General features: G+C 35.2%; 6 protein-coding genes across 7 annotated transcripts; 4 read left to right on the top strand and 2 right to left on the bottom strand.

Annotated features, from left to right (window-relative positions):
- The first annotated feature begins 671 nt into the window (after positions 1–671).
- Positions 672–2520, top strand: LOC105631823 (CASP-like protein 1D1). The gene is made up of 3 exons (XM_012214010.4): positions 672–1047; positions 1903–2029; positions 2114–2520. Exons 1-3 carry the CDS (start codon positions 797–799, stop codon positions 2336–2338), a joined length of 603 nt encoding a protein of 200 aa, XP_012069400.1. The 5' UTR covers positions 672–796; the 3' UTR covers positions 2339–2520.
- Positions 2521–3044: 524 nt separating this feature from the next.
- Positions 3045–4664, bottom strand: PCB2 (NAD(P)-binding Rossmann-fold superfamily protein). The gene has a single exon (XM_012214011.4). It carries the CDS (start codon positions 4493–4495, stop codon positions 3239–3241), a length of 1257 nt encoding a protein of 418 aa, XP_012069401.1. The 5' UTR covers positions 4496–4664; the 3' UTR covers positions 3045–3238.
- A 210-nt stretch (positions 4665–4874) lies between these two features.
- LOC105631825 (F-box-like protein) lies at positions 4875–6645 on the top strand. Of its 2 annotated transcripts, XM_012214013.4 has the most exons (4): positions 4879–5084; positions 5163–5312; positions 5453–5701; positions 6083–6645. In XM_012214013.4, the coding sequence occupies exons 1-4, from the start codon at positions 5007–5009 to the stop codon at positions 6359–6361; spliced, it is 756 nt and encodes a 251-aa protein (XP_012069403.1). In that variant the 5' UTR covers positions 4879–5006; the 3' UTR covers positions 6362–6645. The 2 variants fall into 2 exon arrangements, with proteins under 2 accessions (XP_089579942.1, XP_012069403.1); XM_089723816.1 differs by having other exon boundaries at positions 4875–5312.
- An 890-nt stretch (positions 6646–7535) lies between these two features.
- EMB2799 (NAD(P)-binding Rossmann-fold superfamily protein) lies at positions 7536–11393 on the bottom strand. The gene is made up of 9 exons (XM_012214014.4): positions 11067–11393; positions 10719–10831; positions 10353–10525; positions 9991–10084; positions 9671–9781; positions 9457–9546; positions 9099–9184; positions 8914–8978; positions 7536–8738 (listed from the first exon to the last, which is right to left on the bottom strand). Exons 1-9 carry the CDS (start codon positions 11293–11295, stop codon positions 8623–8625), a joined length of 1077 nt encoding a protein of 358 aa, XP_012069404.1. The 5' UTR covers positions 11296–11393; the 3' UTR covers positions 7536–8622.
- A 3700-nt stretch (positions 11394–15093) lies between these two features.
- Positions 15094–20433, top strand: LOC149495145 (putative serine/threonine-protein kinase At1g54610). Its single transcript, XM_089724229.1, has 7 exons — positions 15094–16020; positions 16368–16652; positions 16733–17050; positions 17671–17898; positions 18779–18879; positions 19261–19378; positions 19890–20433. The coding sequence occupies exons 1-7, from the start codon at positions 15628–15630 to the stop codon at positions 20172–20174; spliced, it is 1728 nt and encodes a 575-aa protein (XP_089580355.1). The 5' UTR covers positions 15094–15627; the 3' UTR covers positions 20175–20433.
- Positions 20434–23482: 3049 nt separating this feature from the next.
- On the top strand, positions 23483–25925 carry BMY3 (beta-amylase 3). Its single transcript, XM_012214017.4, has 3 exons — positions 23483–23829; positions 24312–24794; positions 24898–25925. The coding sequence occupies exons 1-3, from the start codon at positions 23602–23604 to the stop codon at positions 25783–25785; spliced, it is 1599 nt and encodes a 532-aa protein (XP_012069407.1). The 5' UTR covers positions 23483–23601; the 3' UTR covers positions 25786–25925.
- The last annotated feature ends 96 nt before the right edge of the window (positions 25926–26021 follow it).

The raw sequence follows: 26021 nt of genomic DNA, 5'->3' as shown, positions 1-26021 counted from the left end.
GGATAGTTTAATGTTTATCTTCTTATTGGATCAGATTGACTAATCATACAATTTAATCCTATAATCAATAATTATGAATTAATTTAAAAATTAAACTGATATTTTTTTTTATTTATAAAAATTGAATATTCTGTCAACTCAAATCTATAATAAACAATATGCCTAATTTTAAACAATTCAGATGAGAATAATAATCTCGTCTTTCATTATAATTTTCAATTGATATTTCTTCAACACCAGAAAAAGATAAACATGATATATATATATATATAAAAGCTACCGGTCATTTTGGAAGAAAGGAGGACATTTGTTTTTAAAAAGGAAGAGATCAATGGCATAAAAGAAGCAATATAGATAGTTTTTGACAGGTCTGAATTGGTCCCCCAAGCCATAGATTAGTATAAACGAAAGAGTGAAAACTTGGAAGAAGAAGAAGAAGAAGAAGAGGTATTGTTAATCATGTTCACACCAATGATTGGGACAGAAAAGCTGGAAAGCAAAACCCTGCTTTAATTTCCTGTTCACAATCAAACTTACTTGGAAAACCCTTTTCCAATTAATATTAATTTGCAAAGAATTTTCAAAGCTAGCCATCATAGCTCCAACAATCTACTTGCAATATAATAAAATTTTACAAATTGTATATGTCCAAATCATCAAATGACGTGCAGGTAACTCCAATCTAGCCATCAATATATATATAGACTCTAATATCTATCCATTAATGCCAACTCCCTGTCTTGATTAACCATATTTGCTAGTTAATTACCAACAAGCAAAGCAACCGTAGCTAGCTATGGCATCCACCGATAAGCCTGACATAGAGGCCAGCAAATCGGAAGCGTCGCTCCCGCCTCCTCCTCCTCCTCCTCCTAAACGTGTTGATTATTTTGCAGTGGATGTTGCTCTTAGGGTTTTATTGTTTGCAGCAACCCTAACTGCTGTTGTTGTCATGTCCACTGCCAAGCAAACGGAGGATGCTTCTGTGCCTGGACTGCCCTTTAGAGTGCCTGTTGAAGCCAAGTTTAATCACTCGCCGGCCTTCATGTGAGTAATATTCATGGCATTCATATCACATTTTCAAAAGAAATTATCATTCTATTGGTGTGACTTAAATTTTACGTACTATCTGCAAAATACTTTGATAAATGAGCATAGAGCTGTGAAGATTGATGACTGACTAATAAAAAGAAATAAGTAAATAACAATTATAACGATATTATTATTCTCAGCTGAAAATTTTGGTGAAAGAAAAAGAATGAATTATATTCAATTAATATACTAGTTTCAGAATTTTAATACTTGGTTTTATCTTTTTTTTTTTTTTAAATCTCTTAATTTTATTTCCCTTGTAATTAATTATTTTTAGATCATTATAATATTATTATATTCCCTCATTTGATGGAAAATTTGGTGAAAGGAGTATTAATTTTGGTGTAAACCTTTTTTTTTTTTTTGGACCGAGGGAAATTAAGAATTGTTCACAAAATTTATTAAGTTTCGTGTTTGACCATCAAAGTACATGCCATAAAGAGTAACTTTAATATTATTTTATTACACAAGCCGACGTTATTGTACGTATATGAGAAATATAATTTGATGCAATAAAAGTCCACAAATAAGACGATGACATTTTCTAATTTGATCAACAGCGTTAACCAAACGAATTAATTGATTATTTATTAGCAACTGTTTGAAAACTCTGCTTTGACAAAATCAACTATGAGATTTTCAAGCAGGAAAATAAAAATCAATTTGATAATTTAAATTGAAAAAATCACTTGCAAGAAATTGTAAATACCCTGCTTTTTTTTTTTTTTTTTTGAAATTTAGAAATTATATTAATAAAAATCAGTTTGGTTAATTATTGTTTTTCACGGATAACCCTCACCTATCTTGCAGATATTTGGTAGCTGCATTATCTGTTGCTTGCCTATACAGTATCATCACAACACTCGCATCCCTTGGGGTAATCGCTAAGCCAATTTATGCAACACAATTCTTGCTCTACTACACAATTTGGGATGTGGTAAGTAATTCTTTAATTATAATTAAATAAAAAGATTCATTCTTTTTTATATTTAATTAAAGATAATTCCATTCAACGATACAGGTGCTGTTAGGAATTGTAGCGGCCGCGACGGGCACAGCCGGAGGAGTTGCATATATAGGGTTGAAGGGTAACAGCCATACTGGTTGGATAAAGATTTGCAATGTTTATGATAAATTCTGCAGGCATGTTGGAAGTGCTGTAGGCCTCTCATTGTTTGCTTCCATTCTGCTGGTTTTGCTCGTCTCGCTTTCTGTCTTTTCCCTTCACAGCCGGATCCGTACGTGAATAATACGGTTGTCTGATATGATATTGTTTTGTGTTCTTCCCCAAATTGATGAGGAATTGCTGTAATTGTGTGGAATGATTTTAATTCTAAGTAGTTCAGTGAATGGGTTGCTTGTAAATTGTAATTTCTGTATATCTCTGTAGTTTCTGTTGCTGAAATTTAGTAGTTTTATTTGTTATTATACTTTCGTTTAATTCTTATGTACATTAATTTGTTTTTGCAGTATACAATTCAAACCCAAAAAATTGTGAAAAAGATTAAACAAATTAGACCAACAACATAAACGACAAAAAGGCTATCGCCTGGTTTGTCGTTTTTATTGTTTTAGTACTTATACCTTTACTATGATAGGGTTCTGAATATGCTAAAATACATGTTTTGTGTCAACCAAAACCTGACTCTCCCGTAGCTTTAAAATGGATTCTTGGTTTTGGATTGGCAATTTGCAGTGGATAGATTTTTTTTTTTTTTTCCCTTTTATCAGGTGGAACAAGGAGGCATGAACAACAAACATCAACAAGAAATGAGGGAGAATCGCTTTGATTCATAAATAGCATTCGGCTAAGATTTTGTTCTTGGAGAGGTTACTGAATGATAGTATGGAAAAGAACCAGCCTTTCTTAAATTTTTGAAGTTCATGTTTGGACATTGGCCTAATCAGATTATAGGAATAATTGTCTTCTACATAGTTTCCGAAGTCAAGCATTGATCAACACAACAATACGAAATTTACAATTTTTTTCATCTTTACAGAAGAATTTTGCACACGGTTCACATGATAGTAGCAATATAAATTTAAAGGTGTGCAAATTGCATACCTTTAAGCAAGGCCGTGTTTACAAAACTGACTCCATCTCACATTGAAATTTACACAAATCAGATCTATCAGAAGGCAACATTCAAAAGATAGTTTGTTCACCTAATTCTTGACCAGCCATTCCATCCCTTAACACCCTTTCAAAGAATTCTTCCAAAGTGTCCTTTCCATAACTTGGAGTTTTTTCAGCACTATAATCACCAGTCTCAGAATCCAAAACCAGCATACTCTCAGCTGCATAATACCTTCCAATCTTGCCAAACTCAGCAGCATCTTCCATTGAAGGAAAGATATTAGCAAGAAAATCGAGTATTCCAATAGCAAAATCCATTATCCCAATTGGCACTTTCAAGAACTTTGGTTCCTTCCCCAATAGTCTAAATAACATTTCCCCTTGTTCTAATGATGTCAATGCCTTTCCTGGCCCTCCAATTGGCAATACCTTATTAATTTTATCCTCACTCAACACACAGTCTGCAATAAATGAAGCCAAATCTGACTCACTAATTGGTTTACAAGCACACAGTTTTCCATCCCCAAACATCACATAAGGCTTTCCATCTTTAACCAATTCAACCTGACCTCCTAAGCTCTTAAAAAATGCAGTTGGCCTCACAATGCTATAACTAAATCCATTGTCCTCTTCTGCTTCTTTCATTAAATCAGCCTCAAATTTCAGTTTCGCTCGCTGAAATTCAAGTAGGGGTTTTTGCACACATATTGCAGAAAGCAATACAAAATGGTTAGCGCCATTATTTCTTCCAGCAACAAGACTATTCTTTGTTGCCTCATAATCAATTTTCCATGAATCTTTAATTCCACCAGAACGACTAGCAAGGCATGACACTACAACATCAATTGAAACACCTAAATCATTCAATGATTTATCTAAAATATCTAAATTGGTCACATCAGAGAAGCAAACATTTGCTCCTTGCAAATCATTCAAAGTGTCCTCTTTACTATTTTTACCTCTAATCCCACTCCTTTCTCTAGCAATGGCAATAACATTAAATCCTCTATTAACCAACTCTTTAACTACAAATTTTCCAATATACCCAGTTGAACCCGCCACCAAAATGTTAATATCTTTAGGGTTCTTTCTTCTAAATGAAGATTGGGTTGTTTCAACGGTTGTTGTTGAAGAAGCTGTAATGGGGTTAAGTCTGTGTCTGTTAAACTTAAAAGGTTCTGATAAAATTGGAGTAGAAGGCGATAAAGAACAAGAAAAAGAGTGTACCTGGATTTGATCGATAAACTGAGTAGAGAATCGAGTTTTGTAGCTGTAAAATTTTGGTGAATGGAGAGTGAACAAATTGGAAGAGAAACAAAGGGACATTTTTTATTTCACCTTTCAGATCAGTATTGCCTGTGTTGCTGTGGAGGAAAGTGAAACAATACTGGTGGGAATCAACGGAAATCAAGAAAAGAACAAAAAAAATGAAGGAAAATGTGAGGCAGGTAATGGAGGAAAGAAGTATTTCATGGTGGGTGTTTGCTGCTTTATCGAGTAGAATCTAATAACGATAGGTGGATAATTCATATTCGCTTGCCAGTGAAAAATATCAATATAATCCTTCGTATTTTAAATATATATCACTGAACTCCCTACTTGGTGCTTACTTATTATGAACGACATGTCGTGGAATTTTAGAATGCAACAGTTTGGTGCTTTTGACTTTTGATAGTTTGACTGCAAATTAAAATCATCTGCTTGCTTGATCATTTCATACTCCTGAGCGCGCGCCCTAGACGTTGCTAAAATTTCAACCTTTACTCCTTCGCTTATCTTGATTAAGATCAAAATCGATGCACTATGTAAGCTCGAAAGCTCAATAATTCAGTTCTAAATGAAGCAAACAGAGATGCGTAATATACAGAGCTCTCTCCCCTTCGATATTGCCCTAAAAATCGCATCACATCTTGAGGTTCAATTCTTTCTTTTCAATTTTCCCCTTTTAACTTCTATGTCGTGTTGTTTTGATGATTCAATTCTGTTTGTTCAGGTATTGGATGTGTGCGCATTGGGTTGTTGCTCTCGGTTTTGGAGTGAGCTTTGTAGGTCTGATTGCTTGTGGGAATTTCTTACCAAAGAGAGATGGCCTTCAGTTTCTTTTATCAGTGACTTTTCTCCTTGTTCGGTTCCTGTCATAAAGGTGATCTCTTTTCTATTTGTTCTTTGTAGCTTATTCATTTTATGTCAAAATGAAACAACCCCACTTATAATTTCTTATTTATAACTGTTTTAATACCTTTTGTTTTGCTTCCTAAATTGGTAAGTAATATAATGATTTAGGGATGGAGGGAGATTTATATAAAAATGCATAGAGAGATGGCAGGTAAAGCTACTACCGTGATTGAGTTTGTAGAGCATCGTTCTTTGTCTCAGTCTCTTGAGATTGGAGACTATAACAAAGCAATTCAAGATTTATGGTTGATGCGACTTGCATTTAAAGATATCCAAATGTTCCTTTTCAAACCGAACCTAAATGTGTTGCTGAACTTGGTGGGCTTGCACTACTGCATTTTCTGTCTGAAACTACCGGTAAATTCTTCTGGCACATTTTTCTAGTTTGTGTCAAAGAATTGATTGTTCTTGCTGTTCAGATGGCATGCTTTTCTGCCTTTTTAGTGATAATATCTTTAGATTTTCTTTTTCCTATGATATATAACAGTGACGAAGCTCTTTGTGATAGTCTCTGAAGAGTTAAAAATAATATATTTCTGGCTATAATCCTAAAAATTTGCAAAGCTCTGTAAACTTTTGCAGCTCTACCTAGTTTGAAGCTTGTATCGCCTCATATGCTATAACACATGTGCTTCATCTTTTTTAACCTAACCTCTAGATGGGCTAGAGTTATTTCCTACGAGCTGTTTTTAATTATCTATGCTTCTTTGCGTGGTATTTGGATGTAATAATGAGCAGGCTAGAAATGTCATGGACGCACTCCTTAGTTGCAAAATTTCAGAGCGGGAAGTGTGTGTAAATTGGTGGAAGCTTGGCAGATGGTTTTATGGCTTCCGCATGAGAGATGAGTCTCACTCTCGCAAGGTATCTTTGACGGATCTTACAACAGACAAAGGGGAAGATGTCTTAGGGGTCCTTCAACGAGGTGCCATTCATGAAGTCTTACGTGTTGAGATCTTCATCTCAAATGCTACTACTTCTCCATGGTCTTCCCAGAGTTCACACAGACAATATTAGGGATGCAGCTATGACAGAGTTATGTGAATACTGTATATACTCTCAATGGCAAAAGATTCTGCTGCTGCTTCTACAAGGTAGCATTCTCTGGCAATAATAGGTTTATGTATATAGCGATTGTTTTCTTTGCTTCTGGTCATTTGAAAAGTTGAGGCTTTATTTTAGTAATTTTACCAAATAAAGCCCAAGGAATTGATGCTGAATTTTTATTTTTTTTCCAATGTAAAAAAAATGTAAAGTTAAATAAAAACATCAGACAGTGTGGTCATTTATGTATTCTGAAATCTGTGTGTTTATTCAGATTATCTTGTCTGGCAAGATCTGGTTACTTTGTGTAGATATCCATTGGAAATTAATGTAATAGTTGAACTAAAACCTCAAGTTCAAAAGGAGAGTGATGTTCCCTTTCAACAAGAATAAAGCTGGTAAGAAATTTAAGCAATAAGAGCAAAGCAAACCAGAAACCATTAACTATTTGCATTATTAAATACATAAACAAGAAAATTACACACTTGTGCTTCGCCAATTTCTGCACATCAATAATAAATTGAAAAATACCTGAAAGGCAATGAGAACGGAGTAACAAGAAAGCGTTTGCAGAATTCTGTTAACGGCGACGATAACAACGATATACAGCATAACCACCCCTCCGTCCTCGTGGAGGGATACAGACAGCCATGATCACAAGAACAAGCACAACCAATAATAACAAAATTCCTTTAAGATCAAAACCATCATCACCAGATTCTATTATGATTTTCTTCCCCATTGCTAACAGCTCTGCCTAGAGTTTTCTTCTTGATCTATTTTTGTTCTTGTAACGAGAGAAGAAGACAATGCAAAGTTGACTTGAGAATTTATTTTATTCAGGATTTGTTAGAATCTTGCACTTAATTATAGGCCTTGAAACAACTTGCCTTTGTTTTTTCCATTTTAATATGATCAGTTCCTGCTTTTGGTAGACAAATTTTACAGTGTAAATTCATCAAAGAAGCAAAGAGAGTAATGGCCTTAAAGTTGTTAACTCTAAAAACAGGTAAGTACTTGCTCTGTTCCAAATCCACCAAGTAACAATGGTTCTTTGTTTTCTAATTAAAGCATAATGAAGCCCATTGGACCCATTTCAAACTCAAAGCTAATAAGCTAAAGCCAAATTTATGAAGAAGAAAGAAAGGATCACAATACCATATTGTTTATTGCAATCAAGAGAAGCAAGAATACAAGATTATTCTATTTCTAATCTTTATCAGAAGAAAATAAATAAAAACTTGAAATCTTTGCCCAAAACAGAGAAGAACAGAGGAAACAGGGAGCAAGTCAGCAACGATAAACAGCATAAACCCTTGGCTGCCTTGGAGGCATGCAAGCGGCCATGATAACAAGAACTAATATAATCACAATCAGAAGCCCCTTAATATCCAAGCCACCATCATCGTCTGATTCCGAGCAGCAGATCTTCCCCATAGCCTTTTCTACACGGTTTCTTGATTTCTGATCTCAAGAAAACACAGCAAGAGAAATGGAATCAAATATAAGTTAGTTGGAAGTAGTAAATCTGGTTCCAAAGTCAGCTTGACTTGGAATTATTTAATTTACAATGTGATGTAAGATCCTGCATGTTCCCACTTGCCTCGCTAAAATATGTGATGCAAACTATATCTAGGCGAAGTTTATCTGTAAGATAAATCTGAAATCCCCCAATTAAAAGAAAATTTACATTCAGCCCTTTTTATTAATTCTAATAGTAAATAAAGTTGATTCGTGATCCAATGCCGGCTAAATATAATAATATATAACACAGGTTAAATAACATCAAATGCCAATAAATTTGTGATTATAAGAACATTGAACATTGCGTCAAATATGGCATTGGCCTGCACATCACATGCCCTTGATTTCCGAGGGAAACAAGGGAGAGTTAATGCAGTTTACAGAGCAGTATATAGTATTATTTAGTACTAAACAAGTGTGCTATGTTCATTGTCTCCAAGCAATTGTTCACTTTCCAACTGCAATGGCGTTCTAACTCATATCAAGCATGTTCAAGATGTCATCAAAACAAATTGAATCTACAGATACATATATCTAATTGAATCAAATGCAAAATCACTCCAAATAAGCTAATTGTCTCCAATATGTCCCCTCTACAATACTTCAGTTAACAGAAGAACAAATCCAAAAGAACTCAATAGCTCCATCTCTTTGATTCACTTGAGTCGGTTCTTGTCCATCTTTTATACTTTGTATCACTGTGGAAGACATTACAGTTGGTCGGATAATCCAAGAAAGTGAGCAAAGCTGGGGTATTTTGGCTCCCATCCTACTTCCTCTCGAGTTTTAGAGTTGTTTAGTCTCTTGCCTAAAGGATCACTGGTTCCTGAATTTACAAAGACTAGCAATGTGTGAATTTCTGACGATCAAATAACAAAAAGGAACGAGAAAAACATAAAAGTTCCTCATCCAAATTAGGAGGATAGATGAAGTAGAAACTAGTAAGAAGTCAAAATTAACAATCAGAGATAGGTTTATCACCCACTAGAAAGGAGGCCTACCAGTAAAGCCTTCAAACTTTTTACTGAATTTCCCACTCTTAGCAACCAAATCCATCACCTCCTGCCTGCAGAGAGAGAGGGACAGAGAGAGAGACTTACAGGATGGCTACTTTATTATGAAATATCACAAGTTTATTTAAGAACTCCTTGAAAACTCAATAAGGTCACTATCGACAGTAATATACCGGGATAATGGATGATTATCACAACCCAAGAAAATTTGGCCACGGAATTTCTTTTTCAAGATTGCAATAGAGAGAGAAGCTGCGTCCTGTCAGAATAGAAACCGGACCAAAACACATTTCATTACTTTATGCCACTAACGAAAATTGTAAGCGAAATTCACTCAAAACTGCAAGGAAAACTGACGGCCTTCAATGATGCAGAAATACCACCTAAAGCATGATAAGCAAACAAACAATGAAACTTCTTATTTAACACAGAAAGCAAATGACAGGAAACTGACATACAAGAACTGGGAAACAAAAACTGACCACAATTCAGGATGCATAGGTTATAAATTCAAAAGAATTAAGTATTCACCTCATAATGTATAAGATTTAAGATGTGATCTGGACGAACTTCAACAGTCCCCTTCTCTAGCCAGTAAACATGCGCACCTCTATCTGCTTTGTAGGGCCAATTAATTAAGGTTTTACTGATTACAGAGCTAATATCAAATCCCAAGGAATCTGCCTACAATTTCCCTTCCAAACAGTACATGAAACCCTCATAATTCAAGTCTAAGAAAGGATATGTAAAGCCCTGCCAATCTTAGTACACAGCCATTGCTCTCCAGCACTACTTTTTCTGCATTTAGAAGCACATCAGTCCTTGGACTTCTCCCAATCGGCACTGCAGGAGAGTCCTGAGTGGAAACAGATTGAAATTTTATGAAAAAAGAAAACACATTTATATTGCATGAACTCCACTGATCCAGTTGAAAGTATATATTTACAAGATAAATACGATATCTGATATAACTAGGAAAAAACTCCTTTTGAAACAAAATATTCAAAGAACTATATTTTGAGTTCAGTCGCCAGCAAAATAATCAATACAAGTTGGAGGTATCACCTCATCACATTCTCCATTGTCATTGCAATCATAAGGTGCAGAACTTGATGTGAACAAGAAAGATCCTTCTCCATTCCAGCTCAAAGCAGCTTCCCTGATCAGTAAAATAAGCGTTAATGGGAAAAATATCAAGTAATTAGAATCAATCAAAGACTTCAATTTTCCTCTCTCAATATATGTGATGACTCGTCAGCTCCTTATCTATAACTATGGGCCATTACTTTATGATGCGCAAGCATCTATAAGTCTTTTTATGAACTTGAATCCACAACATAATTGCATATTCTACTGTGAAATTACATTTCTCATTATAAATCCATCCCATTCACCAGTTCATAAACAATGATTTCTGTGTTTATTACCTGATATCACCAGGGTAGTCAGAGGATCGCGATGGAGGTGCACAGAAAATGACATAAGGAAACTGATGACTTGGTTTAGTTCCCTTCACTGATGGATTGATCCCCATTTTTATCAAATCTTCGTGGTGGTCCGTGGTCATTGTCTGCCCATAAACTTTACAGCCCGGATATTCCTGCTCAACAATACATGAATATAAAATATACTCTCTAAACCAATAGCACTAGCCTCTTCTCAACTATCAAGTACATTAATCCCAAAAGAATGGCACAGTGCCCATATATAAGCCTGAAGAACCAAAAGGAAATCAAAGCCCCGAGCTTGATTAACTACAATAACACACCAATAACTAAATTTCCGTTGACTACCTGGCGCCATTTCTCAGCAACCAAGCGACCAAGAACACCTGGGCCGACAATCAGCAGATCATTCTCCCCGACGAGACCAGAAGATGCAGACTGCAATTTCTCACTCGAAGAACCTTCAGCAACCAAATTAATCAAAAAAATAATAATAATAAAAAAAGAAAAAAGCAAACTTTATTAAGCAATGTGGGTGTTGTTGAATTATTCGTTAAATGGTTGACCACTTTGGACAGTATCCAGTCTGTATTATTCGTTAAATGATTATGATGTACAAAGCGTACTCTATCTACTGCCAAAAAAAATAAATTAAGTAATCACGAATTGAACTACTGTAGACAGACAGAACCATACCAATCATAGAAGATGCAGAAACTTGAAATGGGTTGGCCATTGGCGAAGAAGATATGGAAGATGGCGATAAAGTTAGTCTGGCTTTGACTGTTTTGACAAGTGGGTTCTCGAACAAGGAGAGCGAAATCGGTGTCGAGCGATTTGGCCGAGGAAGCCTCGAGTAATGGTCAACTGCTACAAGGCTAGTAGGTTCAAGCGATTTGCAACAGCACCAAGAAATGGTTCCCATACGGGTGATTATTATGAATATGGGTTCTTCAGGTTTCTCGAACCGGGAGCGAGCTTTTTTGTTTTTTATTTCCCATCTTTATTAGGTGCTTTTTGCTCTTTTTTTGGTTGCAGAGGATTTGTGGGGTTCGCTATGGCGGATTTTCGATCCTCCAATCATTGCATTACAAGTGGCTTGATGGTGGATGTTAGCTGCTTGCTTCGAAAATCATTGGACCGTCGATTTGCTGGCACGTTTCTAACGGGCAATCGCATATGGGCTATGGCTACTTTATGCAACGACGACGTTTCAGCGAATATTAGCTGACCAACGCCGTTTTGATGGGTAGCCACACGTGTTTATCCACTTCGTCTTTTTCTCATTGTGAAACAACAAAAATTATTTTCACCTCGAGAAGAATTGGTTCACGGATTTAGTTGTGACAAACAGGATGGGCTTTTTTTTTTTTTTTAAGTCGATGAATTCCTTTTTCTTTTATTAGTATTCTAAAAAAAAATTGTAAAAAAAAATTTATCAATATTTTCTTAAATTATAATTATACTTTTTTAAAAAAATTTTGATGCCAAAATTATATCGAAACTGCTATTAAAGCAAATTGATTTACTACCGATTTTAGTTCCTCCATTTAAAATATTTAAATTGTCGGTTTATCGAACAATTTATACTTTTTATTTTTTGAAAAACAGCCCATGTTCAACATATTTTTTAAACTTCATTAGTTATTGTTCAATTTTCAGTTGGAAATTTTAAAATTTAAGAATTAATTTCTGAATATATAAAATTAAATTGGAGATAAGTTCTTATACTTATTTAGTTGAATTTAATTTATCAAAACTTTCTAAAAATGAAGATAAAAAAAGAATGATTTATTTTAAGAATTATTTTATTGAGTTTATAATAAAATCAATAATTCATTGCCATGAATGATGAGTGAGAGCATATACTAATACGTAGATCGATGTATTTTAATACATTTCTTGGGGAATAATAGTACTCAAATACTAAAATTATAGGTTAAAATAGCAAAATTATGCTTGAATTAGTTTTTAAGACAAGACCAACATCTATTGTTAGGTTGATTGCTTGGTTAGCTTTCAAGGGCCTCCAAAGCCTTTATGTTCTAATTACTTCATATGATTTTTGCATAGAATGACGTGGCATTTTTCCCCTTTTCAAAAATTGATGTGTAAATAATTTTAACAATAAATAAAAAAATAAAATAAATTCAATTTAAATTAATTTGATTATTGGCTAAAACTTCAACTTAAAATTATTCATTATTCTAATTTTGGGCATTTTAGGTAAATTTTACTTGTAATGTCATAAATTTAAAATTTAAAATTGTTACTGTTGGAAGAGTTTCGATATAATAATAAAAGACACATGTCTAAATTAACAATAATATTATTATTATTATTAATGTCAACCAGGCGATGTGAGAAGTGAAAGGTATTCAGTCCGAGTCTTCTCATTAATAATGCTATACCAAATTGTATAGCCTATTATATTATTTCGATCCATTAAATATTCTAATGAATATTATTATTATTATTATTATTATTATTATTATTATTATTATTAAATTGGAAAGTTATATTCTGTTTGTGGTTTAACAAATGCTCACCTACCCTAACAACTTCAATTCGATGTCCGTTAGGCATAGTCTTTGTTGATGTTTGCATTAGGCATAGACAAAGAAAAAGAAGTGATTAGCTATAGTTCTGTTGATTATTATTATTATTACACTTGTTTTTCCATGCTTAAGACATCCAACACATGCTGTCCCATTTGTCTTTCACCTACTCAACTGAATTGTCCGTTATCCAATGCTTTATCTAACATTATTTTTAAAAAAATTTAAATCATAATAATTGAATTTGGCATGCATCTCAATCTTATTAATTATAACTCTCAAACCTTTTAACACTAAAAATTAATGACAACTCAAAAATTAAAAATCCAAATAATAATTGTGTTTTTCACTTGCCACATTGATTAAAATTGACGTTTTTAAATTAACTTACAAATAAAATATTTTTTATTTATAAATTTCTTAATTTTGACTAAAACGTAGCGGTTTTAGTTTAAATTGAAATTTGATCAAAATTAGTCAAACAAATCTAATTCTAAATTGAATTGAATTGGATTAGCCAAAAACATCTGTCTATTTATAAAATAATTATATAAGAATGAGTGTGTATCTTTTATTATTTTTTTCTAACCCATTAATATATAAAAAATTTTAAACAAATTACAAAACTCACTTTTCTTATTCTTCTTCTAATCTTTCAAAACTTGTATAAAATTTTTAAAAGCAAATTTCCATAGTTTCTGCTTGCAGATTTTTCACATTTTTGTTTTATGATGAGAGTATATTTATCATCACCATAATATTAGCAATCCTTAAAAAATAGTAATCTTGGTTGTCTTATTATCACGATGGTATATTTAAGGACATAGATCCCTTAAACAAAAGATAAAATGTTCTATTATTGTGAATGAAGAAATCTTTACTAGGAGTATTTCTTCCTCGTGAATTTAACGCGACGTGAGCATAATTAAACTTGACCCAACGTGTTAATTACACTCCATGCACGACCGGTTTAAAATTTTTAAAATATTGAACCCGAATTAGCTTTGAAATGCCGGTTCCGGTTCCGACTGGTTCCAGTATAGTTTCAATGAACCGACAGTTTTGATCATGGTTTCCGGCGATACAAATGTTATTTTAAAAAAAAATCGATTCCAATGTTACATATTTCTTAAACAATGTAATTTTGAACTAAATAAACAATTTAAAAGGAAAAAAAAAAAGTTAAAACAATATAATTTTAGGCTATTTTCACTTTTTTTTTTTTTACCATTTTACTTTTTAAAATTTTTAACTTTTCAAGTAAAGTGTATTTGAAAAAAAAAATCTCAAGTAAAAAATATCATGTATGAAAATATCATTTGGACTTCTAGAGGTCTATAGAATAGGTTAAGTAATTATCGTTTTAAGAATAAAAATAGAAAATTCGGTTGGAACTGGATTAAAACCATCGATTTCAGACCGATTCAGATTCAGATTTTAACATTCACATGAATCTTAATCAGTCTTTAAACCGATGGTTCTGGTCTGGTTACAGTTTTTCTACAGTACTATTCGGTTCCGATTTGATTCTGGTTCAAAATGGATAGGTGGCATGCCTTCTAATATATATATATATATATAAACAATCTTCCATATTGAGAAAAAAAAAAAAGAGTCCATCGTTATGAATTTAAGCATAATTAAACTTTATAAACGCATCACAAGCATCAAGTTATTACATGAAAAACAGTCGGTCCAAATCTCAAAATTTTTTAGCAAAACCACCCAACAATCTCAATTTGGTCCAATGTCTAATGATCAAAACATGCTTATAAACCCAAATTTATTTCCAACAACACTATACTTTCTCTACCACCATACAAAATTCATGAAAATTCTCCTACAACTATTTTTCGATCAGCTCACGACCACATAGTTAACGCTGCAAATCCATTTTTGGACTACTTTCAAACAGAATTAAACATTTTCTATCCACATGTCCACACGCCATTGGACTTGGCTCATTAGCCGTTTCGTTTCATTCATCTAGTCTAGTCCAATATGTAGTTGCCACGTAGACTTAAACACCCGTGAGTACTGCCCGTCACGTGACATTACAAACGTGGCAATTACTAATTGGTTCATTCAGGTGCAAAGTAGAAGCTTCCGCATCATATAGAATCCCCTAAATAATTCGACTTGTCTACTGTGCAATCTGAGCACCATTTTTTGCTCAGCTCTCTCTCTCCCTACTGAGAGAGTGGAAAAAAAACAAAGACCAGAGAAATAGATAGAGACCCACCGGAAAGTAGAAAACAGATCCGCTCTCTCTCTTAAACCTTCTTTTCTTTTCGCTTTTTAAAATTTTCTTTTTTATTTAATTTTCTCGGGAAAAAATCTCACAGTTTGGAGGTGAAGTCCAACTAAAAAAAAAGGAAAGAAAACGCACAAAAGAAAAGCAAGAGAAAACTGTATATTTGTGGCTTTGCTTTTCTCTTTTTAAATTTTTTTTTTTGGGTGAGTGTATAGTGATTTCTAGCTCATATTTTTTGACTGTGGCCAGCGAAAAATCATTACTTGGCTTTCTTTGTCTGCAAAAAGTCCTCTCTCTTCGATTAGCGTATGCACGTCTCTTCCTCTAATTAATACCCATTTCTCCTCCTTTTTTATTTTGGGTGTTAGGGTTTTTGCTTATCAGTATTATTTGCTCAAAGAAAAAATGTGGGTTGAAGTAGTGGGAATGTGATGAGGAATGAGAAATGGGGTGTGTGTTTGGGAGAGAGGTGACCCCGAGGAAGGCAGCTGCGGCGGCGGAGAGAGAGAGGGAGAGGGACGGAGATGGGAGGAGAGATAGGGAGGAAGTTAGGGCTGTGAGAACAGAGGAAGAAAATAGTCAGGTTAGAAATGGAGGAGAGAATCGGAAAGAAAAAAATGAGTTGGAGGTGGAAGAAGAGGAGGGTCATGGGAGAACGCGACCAAAAGGTGAGAGGAGAAGGTCTTCTAGACCAAATCCAAGGTTGAGCAATCCTCCCAAGCACGTGCAAGGTGAACAGGTAGCTGCTGGATGGCCCTCTTGGCTGTCTGCTGTCGCCGGTGAAGCTATCAATGGATGGACTCCGCGACGTGCTGACACTTTTGAAAAGCTTGACAAGGTAAAATATACTATATATTTTCATATCTGGAACGTGCTGACACTTTTGTTTTGATTAAGTATTAATCACTTTCAAGATCGTTGAGAATTTGTAGGAAAGAAATAGAAAAACCATCTTTTTATGCTATTTAGTTCTATAATTAGAATATATGACTAATTTTGAATATTATTGAGTTTAGATACATTGAGTCTCAAGGGTGGAAGTGGTCAAAGGAAAGTACAGGATCGAATTGAAGATTCTGTTTCCCCCGAATTTAGAAAGGATGACTTCTTGAAAAAATGATTCAACTTTAATATCTTTCTATCATTTTCAGTTACAAATTATGTGCTTGTTTTTGTTATCACCAGATTGGACAGGGTACGTACAGCAATGTGTACAAAGCTAGGGATATTTTGACAGGGAAAATTGTTGCATTGAAGAAGGTTCGGTTTGATAATTTGGAACCTGAGAGTGTGAAATTCATGGCTAGGGAAATTTTGATACTGCGTCGCTTAGATCATCCTAATGTTGTAAAATTGGAAGGTTTGGTGACATCAAGGATGTCTTGTAGTTTGTACCTTGTTTTTGAATACATGGAGCATGATTTGGCTGGACTTGCAGCAAGCCCCAATATCAAGTTCACAGAGCCTCAGGTGATAAAATTGTTATCTTTGTAGTTTTTGTTATTGGTGGGTGAATTTTCCCCCTTATCTTATGTATATGAACATGGCAGGTTAAATGTTATATGCTCCAACTGTTATCTGGGCTTGAACACTGCCATAACCGCCATGTGCTTCATCGTGATATTAAAGGGTCGAATCTTCTTATTGGCAATGATGGAATCCTTAGAATTGCTGATTTTGGATTGGCTTCTTTTTTTGATCCTAACCACAAGCAGCCTATGACTAGCAGGGTAGTTACCTTATGGTATCGACCACCAGAGCTGCTTCTTGGGGCCACCGACTATGGTGTGGGTGTGGACCTCTGGAGTGCTGGTTGCATTCTTGCTGAGCTATTGGCTGGGAAGCCTATCATGCCTGGTCGCACTGAGGTAACTTCTAAATCTTTTATTTATTAGCTTTCATCTACTGTGGCCTCTTTCTTTCATTTAGAGTTGCTTTAGTTTGTTTGTTTTGGTTGCAAATTGTAGGTTATTTTTGTTACATATGCCATTTCAAAACCTTCAATCTATGAAGGCTTATACTGTATGGCTAAATACTTAGATTGAAAAGTTGAACTTAGCATCTGCCTGACATATGTGTGGTTTGTTGAGAATGGTGCATTGATTGAGGCGATGTCTGCCGGCATTTATTCACTGCAAAAACATGTTTCTGGAGGAGCTTTAACTTTATTTACTTTCATTTAGATCAATCTTCAGTGGAAATAGCAAATCCTATGGTTGTCATATATTAATTAACCCTGAACATTGTTCTTAAAGTCCTGGATTTAATATTCTAGTTTCTCCTGTTGAAGCATTAACAGTTGATAGATTATTTGACTGAATGCTGCAAGGGAAACTTTCCCCATTCATCTCTAAGTACATGAGTAGTGCTCCATTGAGTGTTGTGCTTATATTACCTTATAGATCATAATTTATCTCTATTGGCAGTAATTGATTGTTGTGCATATTATCAATGTTGATTTTTAATGCAATCATTTATCTCTGTGCAGGTTGAGCAACTGCACAAGATATTTAAACTTTGTGGCTCTCCATCTGAAGAGTATTGGAAAAAGTCGAAGTTGCCACATGCAACAATATTTAAGCCCCAACAATCCTACAAGAGATGTATAGCAGAGACTTTTAAAGACTTTCCTCAATCATCACTGCCCCTAATTGAGACCCTTCTTGCAATTGACCCAGCCGACCGTCAAACTGCTACTGCTGCACTGAAGAGTGAAGTTAGTTTCTAATCTTATGATTCTTTATTTTCTGTCTCTTCTCCTTAGCTGCTGGCGAACATGAAGTAAATAATGCTAATTGGAAAAGAGCATCCCTGCATCTCTTGTTGATATTTTTATTGAAAAAAGCTCTGTTGAATTTTTGGCTACTTAAGGATTTATTATTTTGGCCAAGTTGCTACTTTAAGAACTTACACTGGGACATCATTGCCAAGCAAGAGAATCAAGGACAAATTTAGCTGTCAGTCTTACCCTGTTTAGAATTGTTTTGAACTTGAAATAAGTCTAGAATGCCTCTTAGCTCTCAATGGCATGGTTAAGCATTTCAGCATTCTTAAGGCCTTCTGCACAAGTTTAACTTACCGGTTGAAAGCAACATTAGCAAATATGTATTCTATTCTGTGATTGTAACACCAAAACCACTATCATTGCATGTTTACTTTGATGCCACTGGAAGTGCTTCGATTAGTTGTTAAACATTCATGTTGTAATGCTTTGATGGATACTTTATTGGGATGTAGTTTCTTTGGATGGTTTGCTACAAAGATCAGATGATTGGAGCAGCAAATTCCTTGACTGCAGTGAAGTGGAGAATTGGCTTCGTTTGAGTTCAGAATTCTGATGGTTAAGCAAGTTTGGGTAGTTAAGCATTGGGACATGGGGATCTCATGTTTAAGCGTAACCTGTTGAGCTTACTGACTAACCAAGGATGAGTTCCTTAACAGTAGCTTTTAAGTGAGCCTTAAATCTGTTTTCCTTCCTAGACTAACCCCCTGGAATTTAGGGTTAGAAAGTCCATGTAGAATATATTTGGATTTCCTTTTTTCAACAATTTTATTGGACATGGTCTTTCTGATTCATTGTTCTTTTTTTCTTGCAGTTCTTCAATACCAAGCCTTATGCTTGTGAGCCTTCTAGTCTTCCAAAATATCCTCCAAGCAAGGAGATGGATGCCAAACTACGGGACGAAGAAGCCAGAAGGTTGGTTTAAGAACCTTCAAGCTTTTATTGTATTTTGGCTCAGCAATATTGATTTTATTTTCAACAAATGCCTAGCTTTAAACATGACCAAAATCTTATTCTGATAAACAAAGTAAATAACGAATTGCTGAAAAGTGTAGCAAGACCTTTTCTAATAATGTATCATTTATCAGGCTTCTTTATCTTTGCAATATTTAATTGACCCTGCTGTGGTCCTGTGGATTTGTTTCTTCCTCAGCCACCTCCTCTTCTTTGGCAATGGCAAAAGCTTTCAAATTTTCACTTCTTCTAGTCCTTTCATTAGTCCTCTTCACCTTACTTTCTCTTTTTCCTTTCTTCTTTACGTCTAAATGCAAGTTCTAACAATCTCAATTACTGCAGATTAAGAGCTGCTGGAAAAGTTAATGCTGATGGTGTGAAGAAGTCACGTCCACGTGATCGAGCTGTAAGGGCAGTTCCTGCTCCAGAAGCCAATGCTGAGCTTCAAGCAAATCTTGACGTATGTTAGATATTAGATAAGCTGCTTCTTTATAAACCTTTCCCATGCTTTTGTCGTTTTAACTGACAATAAATTTTCTTAGCCTTCATCGGTTTTAGTGCACCAAAATTTTATATAAAAAAAAAAAAAAAAAAAAAAAAAAATCCAAAGGACATTTCCACCATGAAAATCACATTATAGGATATGAAATAGAAGTATTAGCAGACATTGTTGCATACATCCTAGTTGATAAATGGTTAGTAGATTAATTGCCAATAGCATCACCCTTAACATTTGGGCCGAGACCCTGTAGCCCAATTGCTTTGTCTTTTCTTCTTTGAGACCCTTCTTTGAGACCCCAAACTCGAACTTATTACTTGAACTGGATTTGATTTACAATCAGATGCTTGTTAGAAGAGTGGGGTGTGGGTTGCGAGATTCTGGCTTTGTGTTGTATTTATACGTTTTGCCGCATAGGCTGGTGTTGGTACTTCCAACTACTGTAACTAACATTTTTTTCCTCCCTTAACAGAGGCGGCGTTTAATAACACATGCAAATGCTAAGAGCAAGAGTGAGAAATTTCCTCCACCTCACCAAGATGGAACGCTTGGTTATCCTTTGGGCTCCTCACATCATATTGATCCCGTTTTTGATCCCCCTGATGTCCCATTTAGTTCCACAAATTTCTCATATTCAAAAGCACCTATACAGACGTGGTCAGGACCGTTGGTGGAACCAGGCTCAGCTGGTGCTCCAAGGAGAAAGAAACAGAAAGATAAAAATTCTGCTCGGGTAAAAGATAAGGAGGGCGTGTAATATAATTTATAATTATTTGTGAGATAATTCATGAGGCTGCAAAAGCTGCCAACCCAGCCTTTCATGTATGCGTTCCGGGAAAGCCAGTTAAATTGCAAGGAGAGGTAAAATATCTTTATATTCATTTTTGTTATCCATTGTTCAATTATTTTGTATTGTGAGAAGTTCCTTTAGTATTGTATATGTTTTTGCTTAATTACTTCTGAAATACTCTGTTTAGGTTAGTAACAATAATTAATAAATTTGTATTTGGAATTCAGATTTTTGTGTTTCAGGGAATTTCTATGATTTTGTTAGTTCTTGAAGGTTACCTATATTTTCCAGTTTAGTTACTGTTAAGGATTTTCTTCCGGAGTATGTAACATGTATCCAGTTCATGGCTGTTGAAATCAATTGCTGTAACTTCATTTCAGAGTAAAAATAGTAATTATTAGCTTAACAATATCACACAGACATCATCATTGAGCGCGATTGCATTAGATTTTCAATGCTTTCAACTGTACGCCATGCACCTTGCTGGTTACTATGAAGACAACAATTCTTATGACTAAATTTTGCTATAATCATGACCAAACAGTATATGCTGTCGCTACGACGGTAACAATGCTGTTGCCTGCAAAATGCACCCTGTATTGAATATGAATATATGAAAGACTACCAGACTAGCAGATGCTTTTCAAAAGGATCAGAGCTTTTCATTTAGCAGTTGAACCAACAATTTTTTGTGGGGCTAAAGGTGTCTCATCACCAGTCATCATCATTTCCAACATTTGATCAAAAAAGAAGGTAGGTGCAAGAAGAGTAGTAGGTGGATTTGACTGGCAGGTTTTGGCAGTTTGAACCTATAGGAATTCGCTTCTGCTTGATAATAGCCCTTCTTAACACTTGAGATGGAGTGGGTGGTGGAATATGTCTTTGCTTGCTCATAGGCTACCTTTAACCATTTAAGTTTTCTAACAAAACCCACAATTCCATGCAATTGAACAAGAGTCTGCTAGATTCCAATTTTGCCTCTTCTCCTAGGAAGAGTTATTGCAGTGGCATTGACGCATCAGTGCAAAGTTGCAACTTACAGATAAGACAGCTCAGATGAGTTCAACCGGACCTGGTGGACCTCAAGGTCCTCCTGGACCTGGCTTTCACGGTGGTTTCTTCAGTGGCTTGTCCAGTACCATTCCATCTTGGTGAGTGCCAGTTGTATGCTAGTCTTTCCACAATTCTCTTATATAATTCAAAGTAGTCAATTATTTTAATTAATGTAGATGAAGTTATAATCTTTGTTTAGCATGCTAAGCCAAGTGTTACTGTTATGGTTCTGTTCGGCAGCTTCTACTACTTATGCTGTTGCTGGTTGTTGGAAGATTGCTTTGGTGGTCCAGCAGACCCACCTGCTGGCCCACCACCTCCACCTCCACCTGAACCTCCTGTTGTCCCACCAGGACCACCTCCCGTTGGCCCACCATCACCGGGACCACCACCTGCTCCATAATCCCATGTTCGATTATTTTCATAAAGTTGTCTTACGTATATATATATATACATATAGTATTGAATTATGTTAGGATTTTTGAATGATTGTTATCTTGCCTTGAAAGATTTGCTAAAATTAATAATATCTTAATTACTTGTTTGATAAGGTTTCCATCTATCGATTAAGAAATGTTACGTTAATAATAAGTTTGGGTCTTATTGGGCCAGGTAGCCCAAAATCGTTTTTAGGCCTTGTATTATCAGGTTGAGATGGGCCCCAGGCTCATGAATCATAATAATGAGAAGAAAGACAACTAAGGATTCGAATTTGTAAGGGCATCATCCCATTGATCGAATATTGTAAGCATGCATAATAATTATTGCATATACTCCAACCCCAACAAGCCACATGATGACACGAATCATTGATTGAAAATCCTAATCATAGAAGATACATACCCTAAATTTTGAATCACCAAATCATATTTTGGATTACCACTACATCAATTTCAATTATCTATTCTAGGTTAGCTTTGTCTGTTATCATGACCTAAAAGGCTAATCAAGTTTGTTGTTTTCCCTTTTTTTATTACTTTATTTAATCTCTATTTTTTTAAAAAAATTATATGACTCAAAAAAAAAAAAAAAAAAAACATTAAAAGACAAAAAAACCAACCCCAAGAAAAATAGATATACCAAATGCTTGAAGCTTTCAAAATTTGTGGCTGTGGGCATCCTTTGTTGAATCAATTGAACCTTAACAAGAATTAAATAAACCATAATAGAAGTAGAAATCAAAAGATGAGTCACATCACAAATGTACCTTTCCAAAAACACATGTATTTGGTGTTGCCTACACAATCACATTCCTTACTTCAATCAAAATTTTTTTTTTTAAATTAAAATTAAAATAAAATTTTTATTTATACGCTTTAATAAAATTTCGATTCACTGAACCAGACATACCATACATAGTCATGCAAGGCAATTTCAACTACATATTAAATTAGATTAGATGCAAACAAAAAATAAGAAAACATGTAAAAGAGAACCAAAAATCCAAAATTCACAAAACTCTTTTCTTATCCACATATTCAAATATGGTATGAATTATAATTTCTCCAATAGGCATAGACCACAGCACAGAAAGGTCGGTCATCAGGGGCCACAGAACCCCCCATTCAACGTACTAAAACAGTTCGACTGGACTGGACATGACTCAGCAACCTCTTACATCCATTCAAAAACCTCCACGTGTATTTTACTAAAATAATAACATATGCCGTTGGCATGAGCTGGTCCTCCCACTTTCCACGTCAACTATCTATCTACGTTGTCCCTTATCCACACAATCAAACTGTCAAAAACCGCTCAATTATTAGATTTTTGAATCAATTTAATAAATATTTTTTATTTTCTAATCCTTCATTAATCATTAACTTTCTGATTCTTGATCCAACTTGTTTGCCTCTCAAATAAAAAAAAAAAGTAATATAATATTACCAATTAAAATATAGAAAATAAAAATAATTAATTAATTAAGGATATGTTCCCAAAAAAAAAAAATGATAATTAGGAGTCATCTTGAAGTGGTGGAAGAAGAATCTTCCAACTTGCAAGTGGTGGAGTAATTTTTACTTTTTACTGCAATCTTTCACCGAGGAAAGAAAAAGATTAAATTCGGTGGGTTGAAAGAGGAGAAATATATGCGGCAGAAATTTGGCAGTCTAGGAAACTGGCACGTGGCAGATACTTTTAGCAACTTGTCCTTCCCACCTGCCCCGGATGGTTGGCCCCAGAAAAAATGCGCGTCTATATAATTCCAACCTCACCATTTCCTCCAGAACTCGTTCTTTATTCATTGCTGCCATTTCAATTCTATCTGTCCTAAATTTTTTCTCGTTTAAGATTCGATTCGTCTTATCCAAATTTATAATTTCTTTTGAGATTCTTTGCGATGGAGGTTTCGGTGATCGGAAGTTCTCAGGCAAATATTTGCAGAAGCGAAGTAGCGTACAAAGAGCTAAGGTTCTGTATTCCTCGAAGAAACAATAGTGTTTCTTTCTTTGATCTAAGTAAGAGGTCCAGAAAGTCTGGGCTTCGCCTCACTTTAAATGCTATACGAGTGGAAACTTTAAGATCCGACAGCCGATCTGGTCCTCAAGCTTCTTCAAGATCCGAATCGGTAAGGTTTCTATCTTTTCTTTCCTGCATTCGATTTGGGTATTTGACTATTTGTAATTTCTTTTTTGTTTTTTAAGGTTGCTGCAATATAATATTATTTGACTTTTTCTTTGTTTATTTTAATAAAAAAAATGAAAAAGAAATCTAATTTATAAATTTTCCAGTGTAAAGTCTAGTTAATTAATTGAAGCTGGGTGAGAATGGAGATTTGATTGTAATGACCAGGTTCATTGATTAATTACAGAAGGAAGGAGAAAAAGAATCGAACTTTGTGCTCTTGTTTAGGGTTTTACAATGATTATTTGTGCCATTTCTTCTGCTTGGAAAGTGATTTGAGGTTTTTGAATGATAAACAATCCAGTTACAGCTTCTTTACTTTGCATCTTCTATATTTATATTGGAATTTTATTTTTTGGCAATAATTATCTCGGTTTTGGATGTAATGATCATAATGTGAATTTCTCGTATGATTGTCTTTTGCAGCTGGATGGTGTAAGATTATTTGTTGGGCTGCCTTTGGATGCAGTTTCCGACTGCAATACAATTAACCATGCAAGAGCAATTGCAGCAGGACTTAAAGCTTTGAAATTGTTGGGAGTTGAAGGCGTGGAGATGCCTGTGTGGTGGGGAATAGCTGAGAAGGAAGCGATGGGAAAATATGAATGGGAAGGCTACCTTAATCTTGCAGAGATGGTTCAGAATGCAGGTCTCAAGCTCCATGTCTCACTCTACTTCCATGCTAATAAACAACCTAAAATCCCACTCCCTCAGTGGGTATCCCGGATTGGTGAATCGAAGCCTGATATTTTCTACACGGATAGATCGGGGCACCATTTCAAAGATTGCTTGTCATTGGCTGTTGATGATCTTCCTGTTCTTGATGGGAAGACTCCTGTCCAAGTTTACCAGGAATTTTGTGATAGCTTCAAGTCTTCGTTCTCGCATTTCATGGGTTCCACGATCACGGTAAGAATTTTTGATTCTGTAACTACAGATAGCCATCAAATATATTGAGATGTTGTGTTTTATCATTATTGTTGAAGCCTTATAAATGTTGCTGCCTTTTCAGGGTATCACAATGGGACTCGGACCAAATGGTGAGCTACGATATCCTTCTGATTATCGCCTACCCGGCAGTAGCAAAGTCTGTGGAGCAGGGGAATTTCAATGTTACGATAAAAATATGCTTGACCTTCTTAAGCAACACGCTGATGCAACTGGAAATCCTTTATGGGGACTCGGTGGTCCTCATGATGTGCCAAGTTATTACCAGTTACCGAACTTTAACACCTTCTTCAAGGACCATGGAGGTTCATGGGAGTCGCCATATGGTAACTTCTTCCTTTCCTGGTATTCAAGCCAGCTCTTGTGTCATGGAGATCGCCTCCTTTCCCTTGCCGCTGGTGTTTTTGATGATGCTAATGTGAGAGTTTATGGCAAAGTCCCGCTTGTGCACTCTTGGTACAAAACCCGTGCTCACCCTTCTGAGTTAACTTCAGGATTCCATAACACAGTTAGTAGAGATGGCTATGAACCATTTGCAGAGATGTTTGCAAGACATTCGTGCAAAATGATCTTACCAGGAATGGACTTATCAGATGAGCATCAGCCGCAAGAGTTCTTGTCAAGCCCTGAGCTGTTACTTGCACAGATTAGAAAAGCTTGCAAGAAGTATGGGGTCAAGGTTTCTGGGCAGAACTCATTGGTTTCTAAAGCACCCCATCACTTCGAGCAGATAAAGAAAAACGTATCAGGTGAAAATGTGGTAGACTTGTTCACTTATCAGAGAATGGGAGCTGAATTTTTCTCCCCGGAGCATTTTCCCTCCTTCACGGAGTTTGTTAGAAGCCTTAATCAACCAGAAATGCATGCAGATGATCTTCCCGAGGAAGAGGAAGAAGTTGCTGAATCTCTACAGACAAGCTCAGAATCAAGCGTTCAAATGCAAGCAGCTTAGTATGAGTTTTGTGTATATATGAAATATTATTTCCGGTGATTGTATCAAAACAGATTGTATTAGTTAAAGCATACAAGAGAAGTAGTTATGAACTTGTAATTGTGAGATATTTACTTGATTATACTTCCCCTTGTCCACAACTCATAGCCACTATTAAGCTTTGGCTCCTGAGTAGAGATTTTCAGAAAACTGGACATGTATTTGTCCTTGGATAAGTGCATTGAGATAAATTCATT

The sequence above is a fragment of the Jatropha curcas genome, chromosome 7 (genome assembly GCF_041381405.1).
Source record: "Jatropha curcas cultivar XTBG-Jc1 chromosome 7, XTBG_Jcur_1.0, whole genome shotgun sequence".
Lineage (NCBI taxonomy): Eukaryota > Viridiplantae > Streptophyta > Magnoliopsida > Malpighiales > Euphorbiaceae > Jatropha > Jatropha curcas.
Note: the sequence above shows the minus strand (reverse complement) of the source record. Positions and strands in the feature narration are given on the sequence as shown.